Here is a 26,538-nt window from a genome sequence, read left to right on the forward strand (position 1 = left end):
GAGGTGTCGCCCCGGCCGCAGCAGCCGTGCCGTGCGGGCGGCACGCCGCGCTCCGCACCCGGCTCCGCTCAGGCGGGGCGGCGGAGAGGCCGGGGCGGCGGCTCGGCTCGGGCCCCGCGGGCTGGGGCCGCCGCAGGCCGGCGGGAGAGGCGAGGCGAGGCGGGCGCGGGGGGCGGGCTCCCGGCCCCGGCAGGCAGCGCTCCTCCCTCCCGCCCCGGGAGCCCCCGGCGGGGTGACAGCCCAGCCGAGCCCAACGCAGCAGCCCTGCCCGGCCTCGGCCCGCTCGCCGCCAGCGAGGCGACAGCCGCCTCCCCGCGCCCGCCATGTGGAAGCTCAACAAGAGCAGCAAAGTTCTCCTGGACGACTCCCCCGAGGAGGAGGAGACGCGGCCCCGCGGCCCGCCGCCGCCCGCCGCCGCCTTCGCGGCCCCCCAGGTAAGAGCGGGGCCGGGGGCCGCGGGGCTCGGCCCCCTCCACTCCTGCCGGCGACATGAGTAATCAGTTTTCCACGCCGGGATGCGCGCCGCGATGGGCGAAGGTGCCGGTGTCGGTGCCGTGCGTGCGGCTGTCAGCGGGTTGGGGTCCTCGTTCGCCGTCTCTCTTCTTCCTGCCCGGCTCTCCCTTCCTTCCCGTGCCTTTGCCCCGGCCCTGAGCAGCGCTGCGCCCGGCGCGGTGAATTACGCGACCATCCTTGGGCGAGCAGTCTGCGGATGGCCGCGTGTTTGTGTGCGGTGCTAAGTTCTGACAGGGTGGTTTCTGCTGGAGTTTTTGGTCGTAGCGGTTGGTTAGCTGTAGATAGCTGCAGTCTTATTGAAGGCTCTGACTGTTAAATGGTAAGTTGCGCTCCAGCAGCGACCTTCCCAATGAGCTGTCGTCAAACAAACACAATTGGAAAGGAAGGGCATCGGTCGAGCACCGGGCAAAACAACTACAAGAATGTTCACAGACTGCTTTCAAGAACTCAATAGCGATTCGGCATCAGCCCAGTTCAGCAGCCTGTTCAGCTTTCTTGCAGATCTGATCTTTTGTTGCCACCAAGCTGGGATTAGGCACAGCCCAAGCAGGTGGCTGCCTAGGGCTGCGGGCTGGTGGGATTTGTATTCAAGGTTGGCTACAAACACCCACCCCACTGCCTGCCCGGTGTCTCGGACCTGTCTTACTGGAAGAGCTGGCATGTATCTATCTGGAAAGCCTATCTCTGGTTGAGTTTCTGGTTGGTAGCTGTGATGGGTGTCAACACGTGGCTGCTGCTGATGAGCAGCCTCCCCTAGTCACAGCAGATATTCCCTCCCTCTCCCAGGAGCTAAAATCACTGCACTTATCTTCAGTGCAGCCTCATCTTGGCTATTCTTGTGCCCTGTGACCACAAGAGCCCTGTCTCCAGATGTGAAAATGCCTGTGGATAAATGGCACCTTCTTGTAAGAGGAGGAACAGATACTTATTTTGAAGAGTCTTTCAATGGATGAAGAGGATTATGGGGTTGGATATGGGGTATGTCTCCTGCAGCTTCTCATACCACATGTAGCGTTTACTCCCATGGTTCCTGTCCTCAGATGCTTGGAAACTTGTACTGCTTTCACTATGCTGCTGATTTGCTCTCTACAGCCCTCCTAGGCTTGCTTACCTCCTGAAACCCACCACAGACATCCAGAGTCACCATATGCTTTGCAGGGACCATTCCCTGCTCTTCTTCTCTACACACAAGAACTTCCAGACCCCTCTGATGCTCCTGACCCTAGCGTTCCCCAGATCAGAAAGTGGCTCTTTGGTCTTTCATCCTTACAATTCTCATATTACTTTTTCCTCAACTTTATCAACAGAGGTCTGGTGTGTTGTTTTTTGTTTATTTGTTTGTTGTTTTGTGTGTGTGCGTGTTTGTTTTTGTCCCATTCTCTGTCTTCACTACCATAAGCTTACATTTCCTTAGGAGGGGATCTCAAGTTAAAATGGTATTGACAACAATTTCAGGTGCATATAGTTTGCCATTTTCATCAATTTTAGCAAACTTCCATTTTTGCTCTCAGAATATCTGTTACCTGTGGCACTAGGATAAAATGTACTTTTTGGTGTAGGAGATGGCAGGGGAAGAATAAATTATTCAAAAACCCTAGATGAAATATTCTTGAAGACAAATGGTTTTGGAAAGTTAGCAGGTCTCTAGTATAGGTTAGCCCTGAAACTTCTTTGGAGACAGTTCATGTTGTTTGTTCTGCTTCAAGTCTTGATTTTTAAATTTGGGAAAAACTGTTTTTAAAGGAATAATTTAAGATTTTGTTTAAGCTTTAAGGAATGATAGATACATGGAGAACTATGATCATCTGATCAATGTTTCTTACGATCCATCAAAGGTAGCACCTAGATCAGCCATAGGCACAAGTGTTTCTGAGACGTGATTCAGGCGGGCCTCAAGAAGAAAATGGGAGGTAACGTAATGCACTTGTTAGATCTCATAGAGCTCAAGGGCCTCACTTTTAGCCTTTGTGATTTCTCACATTTCATCAGAACCTACATTTGCTCCTAATAGTAGGGTCATGAGGGAGTGGAGGGCAGCAATGTACAGGGGGTTCAGCAGTGAGCTGTGCTATGTGGCTGTGTCCTGAACTGCAGGAGGGCCATGGAATGGAGAAGATGTGGTTCTGGTATGGTAGCTGTGCAGGAGAAACTCAGTTTGCCTCTGCTGTGTTGGGGTTGTCATGGGCAGAATGTCTGAACTGTGGATGAAGAATGTTCTTATCGAGAAGAAAAGAATCCAGAGCTCCCTCATTTTCTGTCTCGAGGGCTAAGCTCTAAATAATTGATTGGGATGATCTTTAGTAGATTAAAAAAGCCCATCATTGGATTTTGGGCAGAAGTTTGCTGTTAGATTTCATTTCCTCTAGGTTCTTTCCTGATACACCAGTTGCTAAAATGGAAGATTCACTGTCATCGTAGTGTTTGATTTATGCTGCTGTATGTAGTTTCTTCAAAGCTGGGAAAGATTGAAGGAGTTCTCGCTGTAGAACCTAGTAATTAGGACATTCAGGAGCAGACAGCAACAAAGAATTAGGCTACTGGAATTAAAAAAGAAAAAAACCTTTGTGGCTCTACAGAAATTTTAATCATCCTATTTAGATATGGAAGGCTGATCTGGGCTTACACAAGCAGACGTTTGGATTTGCAGAGGTTCATGGTCTCACTCGCTTAAACCCAGAATTGTGATGGTTCTGTTTTTATGGTTTGATTTTATTTTATTTTATTTTATTTTATTTTTTTTTTTTTTTCCCCCAGGCAGAAGAAAAACAAGTTGCAGAGCATGAGAATGGCAGTGGGAGGAACTGCTAGTCTCTAGCTACTTTTTAGCAAAAGTTTCTGCATACGTTGAAGTATATTGAATTGTTAACACTTATTTAAAATAGTAAGCTGTTTCCTGAGATAAGAAAGACAAGTAAATTCTGAAACGATTTGTGTACGTGTGCACAATTATTGTATATTACTATTTTTTTTTTTTTTAGATCAGACAGTTTTAGGCTGAATCATAAAGGTTAATTTTAGTTTACTCTTCAAAGCATAAATATTTTACATTTATGCAATGAAGGTTCTTTATTGACTAGAGTTACAGTTAATGCATGAAGGGAACTTAATACGTGTGAATAGTGCAAGTGTGTAAAATGAAATTAATGTCTTGTGTTTCTCTCCCAAAATATGCTTGAAACATACAGTTATGCTTGCCAAACCTGCATTCAGTTTGTAATATACTCATTATGTTTCAAACTGGAGTTATATTTTTGGAATGGGAAAAATGTTTGGTTTTGACTTCTGCAAGGCAGTGTTTTGGCAGTCATGCTGTATTCTCCTTGATTAAAGTCTGCTGTAATCTAATCAGGCCTCAGAGATGTCAATGATGTGTCAATATTTCATGCTACTCTTACGTAAAATGGTGCTCAGCTTTGGAATCCGCCTATATATTAGGGCAGCTGATGAGTATCCAGCTGAATTGTATTATATTTTGCAACTTTGTCTTTCATGTTGAATGCTCCAGATCCGTCGTCTTTCTTGACCTGTTCCCTTCTGATGGTATTTTTGGTTATATTCACAGGGAATATGTGCAAAAACATGTTTAATGCTGAGTTTTGTTTAGACTTGCACACTGAACGTGTTTAAAGTTGGATATACAGATTTTTAGTTATCTATTTTAATTAAGATGTTTAAATCTCTGGTACAATTTTGGGACTAGCTTTCATCTTCAGCTGAGCCGAACTCAGACAGACCCTGAAGGAATGGGTGGGAGCTGCACAGCATTTTGTATGCTCTACTAATACACTGAATAAGATTATTTTTTAATTAAAAAAAAGTAGTAAATGTTAATCAAGCTAATGTCTTTCCTTCACTTTCTAACCACTTAAATGTGTCTCAGGCTTTGCATGTGGTACTTTTACAATTTCTTTATACATACTCTTCTGTTGTAGCCTATTTTTTCATCAAAGTAATTCTTCTGACATTTTGTGGCATTTTCCTGGCTAACATCCATCACCTGTGTTCTGTTGTCGTTCCTGAACATCAGACTGGGAGGACTGACAACAAAAGCTCTCCTGAAGCTTTCCTTGACTTGCCTTTCCTGTTTTTTTTTTCGTCACATGCATCCTGCAGCAGTGGATCCTTTTTCTTTCTCAGCCTTCATAGAGCCCTGAAGAGAGCTGATGGTGTCTTGAGGTGTCTTTTTGCTGATACTACTGTTGTTGTTTATGACATAAGCTTAAGTTGTCCTTATCTTTCTGGTTCAGTTTCTTCAGCTGACTTCCCTTTGTTTCAGGACATTTACATTCAGATTTCTAGCCTTGCTTTCAAGATTTTTCTCAGTACATCCCCTTCCTCTTGCCCATTTGTCACTTCTAACACTTGTATCTTCTTTGGAGTCAATTCTGCTTTACTATCTCAGACAGCCTCTGTTTATCCTCAGCCCTGTGTGTCTGCATCCCTGCAAGAACCATATGGAATTATTCCCTTTGGCTGATCCAAAAATCCCATTCTTCTCAAAATCATTTCTGGAGATCCATCATCCCTAATCTGTTTGCTATATCTTTGTGGAGGTAGACGGACTATTTACACAGGCATATAGTGATAAGATAGGAATGGTTTTAAACTAAAAGAGGGGAGATTTAGGTTAAATTTTAAGTGGAACTTCTTACTCAGAGTGTGGTGAGGCACTGGCACAGGCTGCTCAGATAAGCTGTGGGTGCTGCATCCCTGGAGGTGTTCAGGGCTGGGTTAGGAGGAGCCCTGGACAGCCTGGTCTGGTGGGTGGCAGCCCTGCCCACGGTACAGGGGTTGGAACTGAATGGTTCTGACCATTCTACCATTCCATGATATGCTTTTGTAAAGTTAATAGAAGCATACTTTCCTAGCAGAGTGGAGATTGCATGCAGTTAGTATATGAACAAACTAGTACATAGTACTTTTTGAGAGAGAATTAATGTTTTTCATGTGCTTAATTCTTTACTACTGAAATAAATTAATAAAATGATTTCTTCCCTCGCTTTTGTAGAAACTTTTTGTCTGATTGCATAAAAGCGTCCATAAGATATGTAGAGTTATTAGCATTTAGATGGATCCCTTGCCAGGTAGAGCAGTTTTCAGTCCTGACATCATCAGGGAATGATTTAGTGGAGGGTTTTTAGAGTTATGGTGGTATGATTAGGTTGAGGTTGGACTTGATGATCTTGAAGGTCTTTCCCAACCTGAGCAATGCTATGATTCTTCTAGCTCATTGCGAAGGGCCAGGCTAGAGTGTGAATGTAGCACTGCACGTGGAGATGAAAGCAGCATCTCAAAAGGAAGTGGTGTGTTTGCTGTTGAACACCGTAACCAAAAATAAAGTGTTCAACCTGTTTTGCAGAAGCTATTCTACAAGAACGTTATCATTACTCATGCAAGAGGTTTTTTCTGGGGGATGTGTAATTTAACTTCAAATGCCATGCGTGACTCCATAAAAAAAATCGTAAGTCAGATACTGTCTTTTGAACTATCATCATTTTCTGGTGTGGGTAAGTCATTACATCAGAGAAATTTTCAATCAGAAACATCATCAGAATCAAAAACTTCATTGGAATATTTACATTATTGAAGCAATTCAAGTCAAATTGATTATCCGACCATATTTTCAGTGTTGACATTGATAGTATTTCCCTCTTAATATAGTTGTTTCCAGTTCTTGGAGCATCCTTTAAATATTAAAAATTGGGCAAAAGCATATTCTTAATGAGCTCAGTTTTTAAAATTATTTTTAAGGTGTTAAGTAACATTCTTCCTAAAATATTATGTAAAGCAAAATCTGAGTAAGATGTCTTAGAATGACTTCTTATTACAGGCAGGTACAATAATGTGAGCAATTGATAAGATAGCCTCCTTCAGTGATGAGAGAACGCAGAGCATCGGAATCTGCTGCTCTGAGATTTCTTTTTGTGATGCCAATAAAACGCAGAACTACGAAAGTATTTTTGTGTAAATACTTACATTTGGAAATTAATCTTTTCCAGTAACTCTTGCCGTTTGTATCGATTGACAGTAAAAATATGGAAATAATTCAGATATTCTATTTTAAAGTGTAAAAGAACGCAAAGCAATAACTGAAGAAGAAATGGTTGAATGAAACAGTTTGTCAAAATGCTAAAAAGTTTTTGACAGCTGTGAATGCTGATGGAAAAAACATCATCTTTGTTTTGATCTATTCAGCCTTAATAATATTTTAAACGGCGAAAAAATAGGAAAACTGTTTTTCATCATCCGGTCAATCTGGAGGATAATAGTTAATTGCAGAAGATGGGGACCTAGAATATGAAAGCAATTTTGAATACATTGGATGGGCTGTCGGCTGTATCTGAAATAGTCACCTGGATTTCTCAAAGGCAGCAGGGTACAGCAAGCTCTTCTGCACATGGTCTGGTGAATTGTAAGATGAAAGTATAAGGTTCAAGGAGGAAAGCGCATTCTTTAACATAATTCATTTTTAAGCTTTCCTTTTCTTTGTGAACAAATTATTTTCCATTTTGCTGCAGAGCGGCAGAGGAGGCTGCCAGGGTAGCAGTCACTGTTGCTGTTCAGTCACTGTGGCATCTGAACTGGGTTATAATGGAGATGCTTTTGTAATGCTGGAGAGTGATTTAGAGTACTAGAATGTTCTTTATATAGTTTTTGAGAAACCAGTTTAAAATGCCAAACAACTCTTGAGCGTGAAAAGACTTTGGGGAGTACCTAGTTTAATATTTTTTATTGGTGATAATAAGTTTTCAGTGTACACCAGCTGTTCACATGGTTAGCTTGGTTTGTTCGCTTGTTTTGAACAAACATGGACATGGAAACAGCACTGAGCGACTGAGACCTAGCAGTAGATGAAGTATGGATGAGACTAAAATGGTCTTGGACTTAATCATCTCTGCTATCAAGGAGAAGGGAAATTCGCAGTTCAACATGGCGTTCCATCTGTTGAACACCTGGCTTTGCATGAAAGCTTGGCTGTTCAGACTGCAGGCCTTGTGTCCTTGAAGGGCACATTCCATTTTGCATCAGCATTAGGTACAGGTCTGTTTTTTTTTCCAGCCGTGTCCATCTACCATCTACGTTTGATCACAGTTGCTTCAAGCTGATGATTTGAAAAGCATATGTATATCCACACATTGATTTTTCCAAGTGTATGTGCGTGTGATCAAGAATGTGAGGCTAAGACCAAAGTTACCTGCTGCTTTCTCCTTATTTCAGTGAGGAGTGTATTTTGTGCTAGTTTTGTTTCAGATCTAAAACCAGATAAGTGGAGTGACTTTTGCTTTATTAATCTGTTGTAGACTTTATTTCTTTCATTTGATGTTATAGCAAAATCCTGCTCAAACCGAAGGAAGCAGGTTCTTTTGTTAGCTATATTGAAGATAGTGATCTGACAGCGGGATCTCGTCTGAGCGCGAGCTGGCTGTCTCCGGTCAGGCTATGTATCTAGAGTTGTTCTCCTGTTTGGTTTGTAATCAGTGTTTTGGGAATCTTTCCAGCTTTGGAGGTTAACTTTGAGGTCTGTAATCTTCTGAGCAATTTTTGTTTTTTCTCCTCCATCTCCTATCTCTGGGTTACTTTGGGGCTTTGTGGAGGACTGGGAGTTGTTTTCAGTTTCTGCACGGCAAATATCTCCTCAGGTGGTGGTGGTTGTTTTTTTGTTCCACTTAAGTTATTCATCTGTGGTTCATAATCTAATTTGCACTTACAGGCATGATGACCTAGATGTTAAATTCCACTTAGTCCTTGATGAAGCATGGCAGTAGGCAGAAGAGATGTAACAGGTCAGTGGAAGGGCAGTAATTTGTACCAAAAAGACTTATTCCTAAAATAGCCAGTTTTTCTTAGGTGTGTTCTACTTTGACAACCAGCATATGTGTGATAGGAAGGCTCCATAACTGAGTAGAGAAAATCGATAATATGCCATTTAATGTACTGGAGCAGGAGAAAGACACGGAGGGCAACTTGATGATAGCATTTGCCTTAACTCTTTGGTGTCCAGTGTTTCTCATCGTGGACTGAATGATCTAAAGGGACTAATTAATTACTTTACCACAAAGGAAGCTGAGGGAAGTAGATTACAGTTTTGATCTCTGTACAAAAAGGTTTATGTGCTAGTTGAATTAATCCCTTGAGTACCCTATGGTTTGCAGCATGTCCAACAAAAGGGCACTTGTTTCCTTACGAAAACACACTGTGCATACCAACATTCTAGTGCCAGAACTGAAAGGCTATTCATGTTGATCAGCATTTCCCACTTGCCTTAGTATTTAGGTGCCTGTTTCATTACTAAATGCTATAATGTACTCCATGTTTTTCTTTTAAGTTAAAGTAACTGTAAGCCTCTTAGACTAAAGTAAACTGGGATAATGTGTAAATGTTGGTGTTTCTTATGCAGCATGATAAAGCAAGTGTATCTTCACTTTTTACAAATAGCTGTGTTTGTCCCCTTAGAGGAGAATAAAAGAAAAAAATTGAAATTGTAGGTTCCTTGGTCCCTGATCAGTGATGAAAGGAGACTGTATCTGTAGAAGGGGGAAAAAAATGATTCCCCAGATAACAGATGAAGATGGGCTGTATGTGCCTTCCTGTCTCTTCTCAGACCTTCCTCATAGTACTTCAGGCCCTGTCACTTTTCTTGTCACCCAGTGCACAGGTTCCTCCCCGGCCACGTGAGTCAGTGAATGCTGTGGAGCATACTTTTTTCCTGCCTTGCTTTTCTCTACTTTCCCTAGCCACAAGTTTTCCAATAAATGTGTAGAAATCATGTCTGCCTGAGACTGATAAATTCAAACCTACTGGTGTTGGTTAGTTGAAACCTCCTTGGTGTCAGTCACAAGTTACTGAAAGCACCTAGGACGTACGGATGGATGTCAGATATGCATCACAGTTGACCAACTCTTCATCTCTTAGATCTCTTAGAATCATAGAATGGCTTGGATTGGAAGGGGCCTTAAAGACCATATAGTTTCAATCCTCCTGCCATGGGCTGGGTTGCCACCCACCAACTCAGGCTGCCCAGGGCCCCATCCAACCTGGCCTTGAGTACCTGCAGGGATGGGGCATCCACAGCTTCTCTGGGCAGCTGTGCCAATGCCTCACTGCCCTCTGAGTAATAATTTCTACCTAACATCTAAACTAAATGTCCCCTTTGGTAGTTTAAAACTGTTCCCCCTTGTCCTGTCACTAGAGATCTTCAGAGAACCCTATCCTGCACAGGGGCTTTTGGCCTCTTGATGGGTCTTCCACTCCTGTAAAATGTGTTTTGAGCAATGGATTCTCCCCAGTTGCTTTTCTGAGGGATTAATATCCTTTTGTCTTCGTACTTTGTATCTTTTTACTCTGTGTTGCCTTTGAACTGTCAATCCCCCACTGTGTGAGTGTCCTCCTGAGAGCTACTGCTTGTTGGTTATGAGGATCACATTCTATGTCTGTGAGTAGTAACATGTGGATGTATTAACAACAACACAACCCTGCTTGTCACAGTTAGTAGAAAAGGTTCAGTTTTATTATTTTTTTAACTGTTCATTGTGAATGACATCTTTTGTCAGAGATGGTGTTCCTGTTTTCCTATGCCTGTTATCTGGCTCCCCAGCCCTGTGAGATGCTCACCGCATCCCTCAGCTTTTCCCTAGAACCTTGCACTGTGAAAGTCGTTTTGCATTTTTGTCTCTGTATGCTCTGGCTTGGTGGAGGCTGTATGCCTTTGCCCTTTCATCTTTTCTTTATTCATTGTCATATTTTTATAATCCCTCTTAATATATTTGGAAAGCTGAAAGAATGAAAGTGAGAGGTGTTGTTTCTCTGGGAGGTACCAATGGTGCCTTGTTTGTTCTGGAGATAGCATTGTGCTTTTGTACCTGGCGGCTCTGACAGCTCTGGATGGCTGAAATCACTTTTCCTCTTACCGTATTTTTCCTGGAGGCTTTTCTAGTACTTGACTTTTTCTTTGGGGTGAAAAATTTGGACAAATCGGATGAGAGTTCTCTAGCTCTAACTCTGGAATTCTGTGTGGCATTCCTGTTTAAAATACTGCCAGTGATTCCACAATTCTCTCTTTAAACTGGGGATGAAAAAAGTAAGTAATTTTCATTCTGGAGTATTGCACAGACGTTAACTTTGTAATTTTTAGTATCCCATCTACAATGATATTCTTTATTAGGAAAATTGACTAAAATGCAGAAGTTCAGTAACTTATTGAGGTCACAGCACGCAATAGTCTCATTTTGGTGATGATAGAAGTTCCTGACTTTGTATTCTGCCCCAGCAGTCTGCAAATCACTGTTTCCAACATACAGTTGTTGTTGAAGTACAGTGGGATGGTCTTCATGCTGGTTCTAGAAATGTTTGTCACCTCTTGTACAGTATGAAGGATTGCCTGTGCTAGGAAACATTACTAGAAAATTACAATAAATATAATCAAAAAAGGATGTGTGGGATGAGAAGGTGACCTCTCCAAGAGGAGGCTGATACTTCCGGGGTCACCCATGACTCAATACACCTAATACTTCTTTGTAAGCTTTCTCACCTCTTCCTAATGCTGTTAGCAAAGGGACAGGTCTTTGGGCATTTTGTGTAGAGATGTGTGGTTTTATTTATATGGAGTTACCTTAAAAAATAAACAAAAAAGCAAAAAAGATAAAAAATAAAAAATCCTGAGCACATAAACTTGTTAATATTTCTTTTTACTTGAAAAAGATAGGAGTGGACAAATTTGATTTTGAAGTGATAGTTGTCTGTCATAAGAAAAAAAGGGTCCAAAGTAGCTACTGGGAATTCTGTGAAATTGTCGCTTCAGAGGGGCTTTCTATAAACTGTTATCCTGTAATTTCTGTGAGGGTTTTTTATTTTTGTTTTGTTTTTTAGAATTGCTCTTAAATTATGTGAGTTTAGGTTTTTGTTCCTATTACAGACTACTGGTATTTGGAATTACGTGTAGAGCAAAAAATGTATACATATATCTTGTTAAAACATAGACAAAGATGAGAAAATCCCACCGTTCTTTGTATACTGTGATTCACTTCTCATATTGTTCTTTGACTTGTAAGATGAATACCAGGAATAGTTTACTTGTCCTGTCTTGGGGAGCTTGTTGATAGCTGGCTTTAGTGCACAGAGATACCAACTTGATTCAAAGATGGACAGAAATGCTGCCCTATTAAATTACCTTTGCTGGCATTGTCAGTACTCTGGTTTTCATCAGAGATCTTGAAGATAGAAGAGAAAGGAATGCAGGCAAAAGTCTGTTATGAAGAGGAAATATAGTGCTTTTTGATGTGAAAGTGGAGAGAATCTTTGGACATTGCCTACTCCAGGCTATGGACACTGCATAGAGCAACATCTACAAAAAAACTGCAGCCATAACTATTAATTTAAGATTCAGGTTAAATTTTAAATTTCAGTTGTGTGGAAATCCTTCTGACATAAGGGTTTGGGGGCTCTCTTTTCGGTTGGTGTGGGGCTTTTGGTTTTGTAGGGATTTGATTTTGTGTTTTTGCTCCTGGTGCAGCATTAGCTGTGATGTTTGCTTAGTTCTGTGGTACGACCATGTTTTGTCAGTTTTCTGTCATGATGTTTTGAATAGAATAAAAGCATTTATGAGTATTCTAAAATATTGCTGCTGATTGTCAAACTGAACTGACCACGAGCCTTTTTTTATCTTTATTCTTTTCTTTTTGGAGAATAAAGACCAGTTTCTTCATGATGAAGTTCCATCTTCAGTGTCTCAACTTGCAACAAAGGTAAATATCTGTTCTTTGGAAGTGTAGCACGTTGTATAACATGTACATACACTTCACTCTGTGTGTGTTAGGAGCTTTGCTTTTTATTGTGTGCAGCCTGAATTAAGGAGGATATTTATGTACTTTATTGTTGGTTTTATCATTATTTGTGGTCCTTCCTCATAGTGTCATGGATTTCTCATTGAAGTAATGTTAGCAGCCTAGTAGTTGCAAGGAAATAAAGCAGCGTTCTAATTATTTTTTGGAAGAAAAGTTCCTGTATTTTTATTCTTTCATGTAGTATGTATTAAAGCATATATATATTAAAAAGAAAATAAGAATCCACAGGAATTAACTGAAGCGCAATCTAAAGTAAAGAAGAACTGAATATTACCTGTGCTGAAAATATGATCACTGGGAGAGATTTTTGTATCTATTGCATTAAATGTGTAACTCAGCTGGCTCTGTGACCACAAGGACTTTATCTTGTATCTCTTTACGGAAAGTTGGCATTGAGTAATATATTTTTTTACCTTGATATGTGTCCAAGAATATTTTTAATGTTCTTCAACTACAGTACTAGAAGATGAAAGAACTGGAAGTCGCTGTGATATGCTAGAGCTTGTTTTGAAATTCCACAGGTATAGAGAAAAGCATTTAAAAACAGTGTCATTAGCGTAATAGGATACTTCACATTAACATGTATAAACTGAACATCTGCCTCTCTTACTTCTTTTTTGTCCTACTTGAGATGCAGCATGATTTTCACTGAAAATAGCAGTGCAGTTATGCTATATCTTTCTGCTTTTTAGAAAAAAAAATGTATTGCTCCTTCTGGATACCTAAACTGCTATGTTTTTTATGTCAGATGATAAATGTTTAGGAAAAGAATCTTGACATCACTTTGTTTTATATTGAAGCTTTTTTTGTGCATTTCTTAGTCATTCAGGAAGACTTGCTAACTGTGTGTTTTGGTTTCAGGGGAAAAAAAGGCCCCAGGGCAAACCACTGAGCTGTGGTATTTTTCTGTTGTAAAATAAAATCCCCTTGTCTTAAAAAAGTTATTCACTAAAACCGCTCCTTATCCTTCTCATCTTATTTTTCTTTATTGTTGTTTCTGAAAGCGCTTCTGAGTTTTATTTGGTTCTTCTGTCTTAGGAGCTGTCAGTAAAGTGGTATCCCATGAGTTCCAAAATCCTTAATATAGAAGGCTTTTTATATGTGTGGCCTTTTCAGTGGATGTGTTTCATGAATGAGTCTCCATGTAGAAACAGTATAATGAAGAACAATGGAGTTGTTCAAGAAAAGGGATCCTGATTTGGTATGCCTGCCCTTTAGGGAAATAGCCTTTAAGGACAGCCCTTAAAGCTGAAGTTTTAGGCCAATCCTCGTTCCCAGTCTGACAGAAAAGCCTTTGACCTGGATCTGAAGGTGCACAAGCAGGGGCTGGTCCTAATGGCTGAAGCTATAGGCTGCAAAATGAGCTTACATTGTGCTCATACAAGAAGTTGCCCACCCTGCAGTGAGAAGAAGCTGGCTTCAATGCTAGAGTTTTCCAGTTCCCTTTTCCTGTTTCACCTAGAAGGCAGGTACAGCTGGTCAGAAAGCCATGTGGCATCTCCATTGGAGGAGCTGTGAAATCCCTAGTGGTACACTGGGAGAGGCAGAAGCTGAAACCCATTGCACATCACTCTTTGGCTTCAGCTAAGCTCATCTCAGTGAACAGAGCTCAGCATTGAACTTCAGCATTAGAAGCACAGCGGAGGCATCACCTGCAATTGTTACCAGGCCACCTTTTGAAGAGACAAATAGTTTGGAGAAACAAGGTACATTATCTTAGCAATGGTACTAGAGGTGTTGGGAAGTCCAGTAGGGCCAAATTCTGGAGTTTCTCTCCAAAAGTAATCGTTGGTCTGCACACCAAGAAAGTTGAGATCCTTCCCAAGAATGCTTTGATAGCTGGGAAACAAATTTGGAGGGGGATTGGTTTTTTCATTTTGAATTCTTTGTTGTTTGGATTCTTGCGTGTTATGAATAGGCTTCCTATAATGTGGGAACAGCACTTCTTTAGTTAAAGCCGATTGACGTTTTTTATTATAAAACACTTAGTCGTAACTTTATTGACCTGTAAAGTACTTATATGGAAAATTCCTCCCTGGCTTTTTATTTTGACAGGGTGGCAGAGGAGGGAGGAAAGCTGCAGGACAAACAGTTGTTTCTCCTCAGTCATGTTGGAGGGAAAAAATTGTTTTTGTTTCCATTTAAAAAAGAAAATTGTGCACACTTTTTGTGGAGCGCTTTTACATTGCTGGAGGATTTTGATTCACCAGTTGTGAATCCTGTGTGAAAATACTTGTGACGGTCTGCTCAAACTTGGCCAAAACATACATTTCTAGAAATCTCATTTCATACATGCTGAGTTGAGGCTTTTTAGGGATTAGCTGCTTAACTACACAACAGCACTGAACATGCTGATTCTCACTGCAGGTATACGGAGCACAAAATTGCTCTTTTTGGTTGCTAAGACTCTTGTTATGTGGTTTCTTGTAGCCCACAGAGAGTGACTTCTGTTCCCCGGAGCCCTGCTGGTTAGCAGTCAAGAAGTAGAAAACTCTAATGAGAATATATTGCAAGTGCTACTACCCATTCATGCAGCAGTAGTTTTAGTCAGAGTGATGTTCAAACGTACTTGAATCATTCACTTTGAAATGTTAACTATTTATCATATACCTCTAATGTATGTCCCAAATCCTTACTGTTGTTCTTCGACTTGATTGAGACTATGCTTATCTCCTCCCCACCATAATGCAGCATTCATGTACAATAACTATTTTCAGTTAAGTGTAGTCATCTTCTTTAGTATGTGTTCATCTATATGTGCATATATATGTTTCTGCAACATACTGTTTACTTTTAGGAGTGTTCTACTTCTTTAGTATATAACTGTTAGTATTCCTCATTCGTCACTTTATAGCCTAATTTTTCATGAACCTTCTTAATATAACGTGGAGCTCTAATTATGAACTGCGTACCTGTGACAATGAAATCAACTGAAAAGTCATCTTAGCGATGCTTTACTGTTTCCCAGTAGACTCTGATGGCTCATTTATTACTCATTGCCTGTCTACTTAGTATGGGAAACAGAGGGTCATGTCAATCATCTGAATTTGTTGGTGTAGTGAAAACTGGTATATTTAAAGTAGTTTATTTGCAGTGATACTTCTCAAGTTTATAGGAGACTTCCAAATAAGGGGACCTGACCCTTTCTGGTGTACTTTACATATCAAGCTAACTATTGATAGATGTTTGTTCCCTTTTTTTTTTGTCTAAAGTTGGAACAAAATCAACGTATGTAGTTTATATGTAGCTAATTCACTTGGATCAGTATGGGCAGCGAAACAGAAAAACCTTCCTAAAGGGTTGAGATTAGGGGGGTGAGTTCAGGGAAGCCACCTACAAGGCTCTGTGGAGGGAAGATGGCTGCAATTTTTATTGCTAGAATTCATATAGTAATTTCTGCCACAAAAAAATGTTCTGTTGCCCCTAACCTCTATGTTGTTTAGTGACTATCTGACTCTGACATCTTTTATTGAGCTGATTCTTATCGTTAACCAAAAGAACGCAAAAAACAAATGACTTAGTGTTCTGCTTACTTAGTAATTTCATCTGATCTTCCACAGTATCACAGGGGTACAAAACTATGGGATAAGGAAGGCGGTATAAATGTCAGTAGGTAATGAACTGGATCTGCCCTTTACAGCAGCAGTGTCTGATCTGCCATCGTGTGAAAGTTCTCCCCAGGAATCTGTCTGACAGATGGGCACCAATACTAAAGGTTTGGCAAAGGCAAAGCGGAGGCAGTAGCAGTGAGGGGGAAAAAAATTGCAGGCAGTAGGACTACGGATGGACAGACTGTATCCTTTACATGATGTTCTGGAAGTGGCTGCTTGTACTCCCATGTCAGAAGATATACAGTAATTAAATGGCTGCTTTTTCAGCGTAGAGGGAGTTCTTCATAAGCTGGAATTAACACTATGGAAGGTAGGGGAAGAAGATAATGGTTTTTCAGTAGTCTGCCTGTTGATAGATTAATCTACATTTCACTTCTACTGATCCTTTTAGGTGATTGCACAGAGCATTGTGATGCAGATTTTCAAGACCTAAAATGGATGTTAGGGGGAAAGTATGTTATGGCTGTTATGATGGGAGTACTCCGTGCTCTCACAGTCAAGCTAGCATGAGAGCAGCCTGTGATCCTATTTCACACAGCGCTTAAATGACATCTTGAGATGTTTCTACTTTGCTTCTCATGGGCATTTTCGAAAAACAGTAGACTGTGGCATCCAACTTGGTCTACTAAAGGCTTGAAGTTACAAGACTAGCCGTTAGCTGTAATCTGTTTTTCTTAGCGGTCCCCTCTGGGTACTTTGCTTATCTTTTGTTTTGAAGTTTTTATTTTGTTTTAAACCTGGAGTTTAGTGTTAGTTTACTGTCCAGGAAGGCTGCAGAGTCTCCCCCTGTGGAGATGTTCTGGTTCCAACTGGACGCAGTCCTGGGTAAGCTGCTCTGAGCGTCCCTGCTTCGAGCAGTGTGGGTGGATAGATACCTCCAAAGGTCTCTTCCAGCCACATGGACTCTGTGGTTCTTTGAACTTTGGATGCTGAATTATTTCTTTTTCCACTGATGCATGGAAAAAGTACTTTAAAAGTTTGTGAATATGAACTAGTCAGTTATAAACGTGGACTTATTTGAAAACTTTAGGAGTAGTACTTTTGAGCTTTGTGTAGACTGTTATGTCATAAAAATGAAATACAGAACTTCTACAAGTGGCTTAGTGGCTCAAAGACCGTATCAGTAGTTTATTTTCATATATTGCATAACTTTGCAAAGTAGTTGAAACTGCTGTGTGTCAGACTCAAGGTTTTGGACAGTGGTGACTTCAGGATCTCTTCACTGAATTGTACCTACTAGCAGATACAGTTGTAATGACTCCAGCTGCACTGGGAGTCATACTTAACTCTAGGTTAAGCAAACACATCTTGCTGTGTTAGGGAATCTTTTAAGTACATGGCAGATACATGACACTCATGATCAAAAAGAAAGATCACAGTCTCAGTAGTTCAGCGGCTAGAAATTAAGTGATGGAAGTATATCTTAAAAGTTAACTGTATAGGCATACTTCATTCTGGTGGCCTTAAAGAATGGAGTGACAGCTTTGGTGGAGGGGGAAGTGTGGTGGATGTCATCTGCCTGAAATTCTGCAAGGCCATTGGCATGGTCTCTCTGAATTGGAGAGGTGTGGATTTGAAGGATGGACTGTTTGATGGATTAGGAACTGGCTGGCTGGACGCAGCCACAGGGTTGTGATCAGTAGTTCTGTGTCAGAGTGGAGGCCGGTCACAAGCGGTGTCCCTCAGGGGTCGGTCTTGGGACCGGTGCTCTACAGCATCTTCATCAACGACACAGACGATGGCATCGAGTGCATCCTCAGCAAGTTTGCAGACAACACCAAGCTGAGCCAGACAATACACTGGAGGGAAGCCATGCAGAGGGACCTGGGCAGGCTGGAGAAGCAGGTCCCTGGAAACCTAACGAGGTTCAATAAAGCCAAGTGCAGGATGCAATCCCAGGTATTCATACAAACTGGGGGAAGAGCTCCTGGAGAGCAGCTCTGCGAAGAAGGACTTGGGGGTCCTGGTGGACAAGAAGCTGAACATGAGCCAGCAGTGTGTGCTCACAGCCCAGAAGGCCAACTGTGTTCTGGGCTGCATTAACAAAGGGGTGGCCAGCAGGGAGAGGGAGGTGATTGTCCCCCTCTACTCGGCTCTTGTGAGGCCCCATCTGCAGCACTGTGTCCAGGCCTGGGGCCCCCAGTACAAGAAGGATGTGGAGGTCTTGGAACAGGTCCAGAGGAGGGCCACTAAGATGATCAGAGGGCTGGAGCACCTCTCCTATGAGGAAACATTGAGGGAACTGGGCTTGTTTAGCTTAGAGAAGGCTCCAGGGAGACCTCATTGTGGCCTTCCAGTACTTGAAGGGAGCATATATACAGGAGGGGGAACGGCTGTTTATGAGGGTGGATAGTGATAGGACAAGGGGGAATGGTTTTAAACTGAGACAGGGAGGTTTAGGTTAGATATTAGGAGGAAGTTTTTCACCCAGAAGGCAGTGATGCACTGGAACAGGTTGCCCAAGGAGGTTGTGGATGCCCCATCCCTGGAGGCATTGAGGGCCAGGCTGGATGTGGCTCTGGGCAGCCTGGTCTGCTGGTTGGCGGCCCTGCACATAGCAGGGGGTTGGAACTAGATGATCACTGTGGTCCTTTTCAACCCAGGCCACTCTATGATCCTGTGATATGATTCTATGCTGAAGGAATAGTACAATGTAGTATATGTAGTTACTGATTTACACACAGGTAGAACCAGCAGCCAGCCTTCTGCACATTTTTATCTAGAGACCTGCGTACGGCATCTGCTGACATTGAATGGGCTTCTTCTAATAACTGTTCTTGAAGTCATCGGCAGATCTGCATCAGGCTTCATGAAATTAGATGTTAAAATATCCAAAGGTAAAAATGTGGAAAATATGTGTCTAGATATTAACAGGATTTTATTACAAAAAGGGTTTGGTCTTTTTTCTTTTTAAATTTTCTTTTAGACGTAGGATTACTTGAGTGTCCAAAACAATGCAGCAAAGGTTGGAGTTGTATCAGTGAGATATGCATAATTTTCTAGATTAAAAGAAGAGGTATGTGTGTAAAGGTATCCCCTTTCTACATTAAACATAGGCGTGCATAGCTGCTTCTCTCCAAATGGCCTTTTGTCAGCACTGTTCTTTAAAGGCACATACAATTTAAGTTAGGCCAGTTGCCTCTCTGTATTAGATTTCTGTCTGAAAACTGTAATGAGATGGTTCTTTTATTTTCATTGTTTCATCTGCAGGTTATTATGTTTGATGAACCATTATTTTTGAAGATAGACAGGCTTATGTCTAAGTTAGACCACTGAGAGCTATGGAGTCATTTATCAAGCCTAAAGGATTAAGGCAGTAAGAGTTGTTAGCAAAGGTTCCTGCCCATAGAGGCTTGAAATGGGAGAGCCTGAGTAAGGTAGCAGAAGATAAAGGCTACTTCAAGATCTAACGTCTTGGAGAGTCCCATTTTTGGGATATTTATTGTAGATGACCTGCATTGCAGTGACAGGAATCTAAAACACAGTAACAAAATCCTCGTGTTAAACTCGTTAATGCGTTTAACAGAACAACAGAAAAAGCTGACAGGGCTGGGCCTTTAAAGGCTAGGACTGAATATTAGACCTCTGTTTACACCATGGCATTTCCAAGCATTAAATATTGCTTGGAGAGGCTCCTAGCTTTGGTGTAAGGACTAGGCATGGAGAGGTAAGGTATCTGAAGGCACCATCCGTGGCTTGCCTGGTTTTCTCTGATGCTATTGCCAGTACCTGCTGTTTGCAGCATGCGTAAGGCTAGTCTGCCACAGGGATGTAAAGCTGAAGTTAGCTGTCTATGTATTTGTAACATAATTAAAATAGCATTTGTTTGTGTATGAGAATTTTCTTATAATCTGTACACACTTTGTTCTAATGGTGGAAAAAAATACATATATAGAAGCAATTGCTTTTCTTATGGAGCTATGAGGAAGCCTGTGGCTTTTGGTAAGATCAGGTGCTGGTTTGGGAAGAAGTGGGCAGAGCAGTAACTGGATTATGCTCTTCTTTAAGAGCACTGGATTATGGTGAACACAGTCTTCTTGGTATGTGCCTGGTATGTCCATATCCCACAAGTGAGAGCTAGGATTTCATGGAATCCTTAGAGTTGAAAGGGACCTCTGAAGGCCATCTAGTCCAACTGCCTTGCAGTGAACAGGGACACCACAGCAAGATCAGGTTGCCCAGGGCCCGATCCAGGCTCATCTTGAAAGTTTCCAGGGATAGGGCATCCACCACATCTCTGGGCAACCTGTTCCAGTGCCTCACTGCCTTCACTGTACAAGACTTTTTCCTTATATCTTACCTAAATCTATCATCTCTAAGCTTGAAAACATTTCCCCTTGTTCTTTCACCACAGACCTTGCTAAAGAATCTGTCCCCTTCTTGCTCAGCCTTCTCTCTTCAGAGGTCCCCAGAGCTGTGCTTAAATCTGGATCCCTGTTTGGATCCCAGCAAAATGAAATGGAGTGGACAGAAAGTCTAGGTAAGATCTTCCTGGTAGTCCTCAAGTGGCCTGCTCTGTCTGCTGGCCCTTAGTATCTGGGATTGTTCAGGAGTGAGTATGGAGGTGGGTAAGAAACACAGACAGGAGAGCAAGAGATGGAAATACTCTGTGGCTGACATATAGCAGGAAGAGCACTGACTCTCCTAAACTGTGGAAGTTGTGGGTTTCTGCAAACAGGGGTGTTGGCAGTATTTGTGTTTTCCTACCTGATTTGCACTCAATTCATAGGGGATATTATCATGCATCTTTTAACACCTATGGGGGCATACCAGCTATCATCTGTAATTGCTTAAAATGTCAAATTTATACTAATTTGTACCAGTGAGTTCTGCAGAAAGAACAAAGTGTAATAATAGGTGATGAATTAGCTTTCACTTATGTTGACACTACAATTTTCTTTTGATTGTTTATGTATTTCATAATGCACTGTATTTTCAATGTAATCAGGTTATCAATAATAGACTGTGCCATCCTTGCTAGACTGCAAGAAATGACAAGCAACTTCTATGTTCTGTTAGGCATGTGTGTTTGCATTTTATAGTCACTAAACATATTACCAAAAGAAAAACAAGCAGTAACTTTTTCTTTGAGGGAGAGGGATTTAAACCCTCAATACTGTTGGAAATCTTTTTGCTGGGATGGTTAAACTTATGGCCTAAATGTAGAGAGCAGACTGTAATGCACCCAGTGGTGCCTGTGTCACATCTCGCTGCTGAACCAACACACGTACCACCCCCTTCTGTTTGCAAGGCCGTAAGATGTACTCTGGGTGAGTTTAAAAACAGGAACAATTGTGCAAAGCAGGTAAAATTTAAGGAGTTCCATAATTCCATGTCCTGCCTGTTGTGGTCCCTTCTAGCAGTGACTGCTCATTTCAGTTCTGTCTACTGAAACCACTTAAAGTGTTTGCTCAGCTGCCTAGATTTCCCATGTCTCCCTGCATAGATTCCCTATGTCACCCTTCTTATGTATGACAGATGAACATGCAGCCAGCAGCTCTTGGCTGCAGGAGAGCACCCCGGAGCCCAGCTGCACTCTTCGACATCATTTCTCAGCTCCTGCAGACCAGCAAGGTTTTGTGCTCTTTACTCAGCAGGAAACAGCTCTGTCTGCAGTCACCCAATGTAGTCTTTCTCAAAAGGAGAGAGAGAGCCTCCATGCTCACAGCTGCATGGCACGAGAGAAGTGGGACTGTGGCTGCCCATCAGCCACCTAAGCAGTCAGAGCTGGCATGTACTCTGCTTAAATTCTGTAATGCACATTTATGAGTGTGTTTACTTCTCTGCATAGGTTCAAGGTGCAAGTTTCCGGGGTTGGAAGGAAGTGACATCTATGTTCAATAAAGATGATGAACAGCAATTGCTGGCCGGATGCAAGTCTCCAAAATCCAAAGGGTGAGTTAATCTGATTGTTCTATCTGCTGTAAAAATACACAAACTGGAACAGAAAATAGCTCTGCAAAACATTGAAGGAAGAGGCTGAAAAGCAGTAGTGTTCAGCTCCTGGAAGTTAAATCACAGAGAAAGGTTTATGTGCATTTCAGAACTATTCATTGTAAGTTAAACACTCGTAAAGCATGCTGTGCTAGGAAAGGATGGTACTGTTGATAACCTATTTAGGCATGTCAGGAAGAAGAGGGAATTCAGCTGTGTAAAGGCTTCTGAGTAAGAGTCGTCTGTGACCTCTTTTCTCTTACCGATTTATTTACAGTTGAGCTTAGCTTCTTTAACATGCTTTACTTCCTTTTATGAAGTCTTGTCTGCACCTGTGAATGCCAAGTGATGTAGCTGTGTCAGGTTCTGCAGATCTTCCCTTTTGAAGCTGAAATGCTCATAGGGCAGTTCTGTACTGTGTTGTGGCTACGGCCCTTGTCTGAACGGAGAGACCTCTTCCCAGGGCTGACTGTTTTGCTATTACAGCAACGCGTAGAGTTTACGTCCATACATTGCCTGATTACATTGGTCATGAACAGGAGGAAATGTGCCATTCACCAGCTCCAGCCACGTAAAGGTTTTGCTAAGACCTGTCATCATATGTTTTGTTTCCAGTTGGCATCAAAAAAGATGCATTTCAGTATGTTTGTGTATTTATGTGCATATAAATGCATATGTGTGTGTATGCATGTGCACATATTTAAAATACATACATTTCCATGTCATTTTGAGCCTCTTCAGTCAAAGTTCCCAGCTCTAGTTTCCATACAGTTTTCTTGGTATTAAGATGCTAAGGTTGCTTCAAGGATCCTATGCAATTTATGCAGAAAGTAGAAATGAAATAAACCAGTGAAGAGAGTGGAGGCAGTATGAAGACTATTACAGTAAATATGAAAGGAGGTTTGTAGTGCCCTATGATTATTACTATATGCATGTATTTTATGTCTGGGGGTGTTTTCCTGTAACCACGTGCCACGACTTCTACGTAACTTTTAAGTAAGCACAACTTTTCAAGTGCTGTAGGCACAAAATAGAAGAATAGTGATTGGGGTCTGTGCCTGGCCTTAACAAGTTGACAATTCTACAAATGTTAAGTTCACTGAAGGAAAAGCCCTTTTAAAGGTATTGGTTCTGTTGCTTCCACTAAAATATGATAGCACTGAACTCCTTAAGCTAAGCTTTTGTTCATGGGGAAAAAAATCTTCTAATAGAAATATTCATAGTATTTCAGTGGGTGTTTTATTTGTGGCTAATTTGTATGCTAGTAGTAGATAATGCTTTCAGTATTCTTCTTAGCTCACTGAACCATGAAGATTGTGTGTTTCACCACCAGTATTCAGTCTTTTGTGTTCTGTTTTTTGGTTACACCTATAACCTTGTACATAAACTTATTCATGAACATTTGACATTTTGTACCTTTTGTACTTCAAATGCTACTCACTGCATATACAAAATAATTCTTCTTAATATGAGAAATGTATTAGCATAATTAGCCTTTTAAATGTCTCTGAAAGAGAGATTATTTGTATGTATTACAGACAAAGGGTTTTTTTTCTCATTTTTGGGAGGGTAATTTTGGAATTTCTTCTCAGAAAAATGAAACAACTGTTTTCAAACTACTGTGCATATCTTTGAGGGGAAAAAAAAAAAGTACTGGTCTCTATGAAGTCCTAATACTGTATTTAAAATGTTTTAGGATATAATGTGTAACTGCAAAGGTGGTAACAGGAATATGAAACTGAGGAAAGTACTGAGTGGGTGTTTAAAGCTAATGGTAGACAAAATACCTTCATAATACTTCTGCTGTCCTAGTGCTGGGTTTGGGATTTGTTTTGATGAATGTCCTAAATTGTTGTAATGCAAGCTAAAATGCTCCATACATTTCCGGAGGCACTTCCAGTTCATAGAACCATACAATCACCAAGGTTGGAAAAGACCTCCAAAACCATCCAGTCCAGCCATCCACCTACCCCCAGTATTTCCCTACTGAACCATGGCCCTCTGTACAACATCCAGGCATTTCTTGAACACCTCATGGGATGGTGACTCACCCCTGGGCAGCCCATTCCAGCACCTGACCCTCTTTTCCTAATAACCAACCTGGATGCCCCCGGCACAACTTGAGGCCATTCCCTCTAGTCCTATTGCTAGTTTCAGGGGAGAAGAGGCCGACCCCCACCTCACCACCACCTCCTTGTAGGTGGTTCTGAGAGTGATGAGGTCGCCACTGAGCCTCCTCATCTCCAGACTGAACAATCCCAGCTCCCTCAGTCACTCCTCATAAGGCCCGTGCTCACGTGTTAAGAGTGGGGAGTTCTATTATCATAAATTGTGATACTCAGTCCAGATACCTAGAGTCCTTATACCTACAGGAAGGTATTTTTCCTGAAGATGACAATGATGGATGTGCTGTCATAGAACAGCAACTGACTTCTTAGTGAAGATGCAGAGCTAGCTTTGGGTAAAATTCAAGGTGCTTCGGTTCTGCTGGATAAAAGCATTCGCTCCTATAAAACATAATTATTTAATTGAATGTTATTAATAACTGTTAAGTGCCTTGGTAAATGAAGAAATTAATCACCTAATCGTTGTTATTTTCTAGAACAAACCTAAAATTAAAGGAAGAAATGAAGTCAGAAAAGAAGCCAGGTTTTTGGGACAGTTTGGTGATAAAGCAGAATGTCCAGTCTAGGAAACCAGATGAGATTGAGGGCTGGGAACCACCACAGATTACTGCAGCTGATTCTGCCAGTGATGCAGCAACTGCTTTAAGTGACTATTCAGCCTGGTCAGGCTGGGAAGATGAAACCAAAGGCTCCACAAAGTACACGAACCTGGCCAGCTCAGGAAACAGTTCCAGGTGGAGTATCAAATCAGCTGGAAAGCTGGTTAGTATTAGACGTCAGAGCAAAGGTAACCTTACTGACAACTGGGAAGAACTGGAATGATGCTGGTGATGTGAAATACTTTGTAGGTAAGAAGAGAAAGGTTCCATGATTTACTTGTGTGTTTAAACCAAAATCAAATCTGCTCAATATTGCACCTTTATACAGTACTTTGTTTTATTCCAATTGTTACAAATTTTTGCTCACCTGATAGTAAATTTTCTTATTACATTGTTAAATAGCTATGTTTTCCACACTAAAAAAAGAAAAGTAGAGAATCTATTTTGTGCCTATATTTCACATTCAGACTCTGTGGTTTGTTTGATTGTTGGTTTTACCAAAAAAAAAAGAAAAAAGAGTAATTCCTTAGTGAATGTATACACTGATTGTAAATTTGACTGCCTTACGTAGGAACTTCCACTAGCTTGAGGTCCTGTATGTTTTTTTTTTTTCCTGGTATTTGAGGGTCACTCAAAATTTCAGTTTTGATGCTGTCCCTTTTAAAATAAGAGTACTGATGTGTAGCTTGCAGGAAGAATGCTTATACTTAGTAGACTGTTTTCCAAATCTTCAGCCTCAGCATATGCTTCAGCTTGTGCACAGAAGATGCTCAACTGTCACAATGTGCTTTGTGTGAAATGGGAAAATATGACTCCAGTGTAATTTGTTCAGTCACGGGAACTTCACCAGTAGTCAGGTCGAATGGGTCTTCCAGAGCTTTTTGTACTGAATGTTGTTTGACAAAGCTGAACTTGTCAGTTTTTAAGATGCATGCCATGCCAAAAATAGAAATGACTGTGAATTTGGAAAGTGGCAGTGGGTAGAGTGAAAGATCTCAGTGTTCAGTATGCGGAGTCCTGAATCTGTGGATAAGTCGCTTCTTATGGAAGGATACATTATTTCCTTTTTACAGTAGCTGGTCCCTGTTCTACAAGCAACTTTGTTTTGTACAATTTGTTGATTGCCCCTCATCCTTCCCTCCATAAGCAGTGATTGAAATGGACTGGCATTTTCAAGACAGCTGAGCCATCACAAGGCTGTGCATGCACGCAGTTTCTGAAGCATTTTTGCTACAAAGCTCTGTCTTATTTGCTACTGATACTTTCAGTTTTGGTAAAAGAGGGCGAAGTGTTAATCTGGAGATTTGAAATGTACATAGAATACTTAAAGTGCCTCTTTCTAGCATATTGTCTCTCATCAGCAGTGCAGCCAATGTCAGATCCAAAGTTGGTCTCCATTTCATTTCTATGACCTATATAAATACTACTTTTAACATCCATGGAAAACAGATCAAACCAAAAGTTTCATGGCAGACATGAACAGAAGCCTTTTCTGTCCTGTTTGTAAAACTGGTATAACTGAACTGAAAAGCGGTGTTGACTGTCTAGCAATGTGGCCAGTACAATAGGAAGGTCAGGTTAGTATTTGAGAGAAAATCAGCATTTTTACAAGGAAATGTATATCTTTATATTTAATAGATATCCTGTAAACATATTTTTGCAAGAAGCTTATGCTTGTGAAAAGGGATGCATGCAGTTTTCTTCTAAGCTTGTCCCTTTTTTCTCCTACTGCCACATTATTCCTTTCTCAGTGCTCTCTTTCTCCTCACTCTTCCAATTCATGTAACATTTTCTGGCTTATGGTTCCTGCATAGGTATTCTTTGGAGTTTCCTGTTGAGGTGAGCCTGGAGAGACGTAACAAAATGGATTTTTGTCTTTTTTTTTTTTTGGTTGAGTTTAATAGGATGTTAAAAG

The 26,538-nt window shown here is 41.2% G+C and overlaps 1 protein-coding gene across 1 annotated transcript; it reads left to right on the top strand.

Moving 5' to 3' along the window:
- Positions 1-323: 323 nt before the first annotated feature.
- On the top strand, positions 324-24,846 carry TDRP (testis development related protein; the record flags this gene model as incomplete). Its single annotated transcript, XM_079550552.1, has 4 exons — positions 324-434; positions 12,195-12,254; positions 21,756-21,859; positions 24,501-24,846. 4 exons carry the CDS (start codon positions 324-326, stop codon positions 24,844-24,846), a joined length of 621 nt encoding a protein of 206 aa, XP_079406678.1.
- Between the last annotated feature and the right edge of the window lie 1,692 nt (positions 24,847-26,538).

Source organism: Tetrao urogallus (genome assembly GCF_951394365.1).
Source record: "Tetrao urogallus genome assembly, chromosome: 2".
Classification (NCBI taxonomy): Eukaryota; Metazoa; Chordata; class Aves; order Galliformes; family Phasianidae; genus Tetrao; species Tetrao urogallus.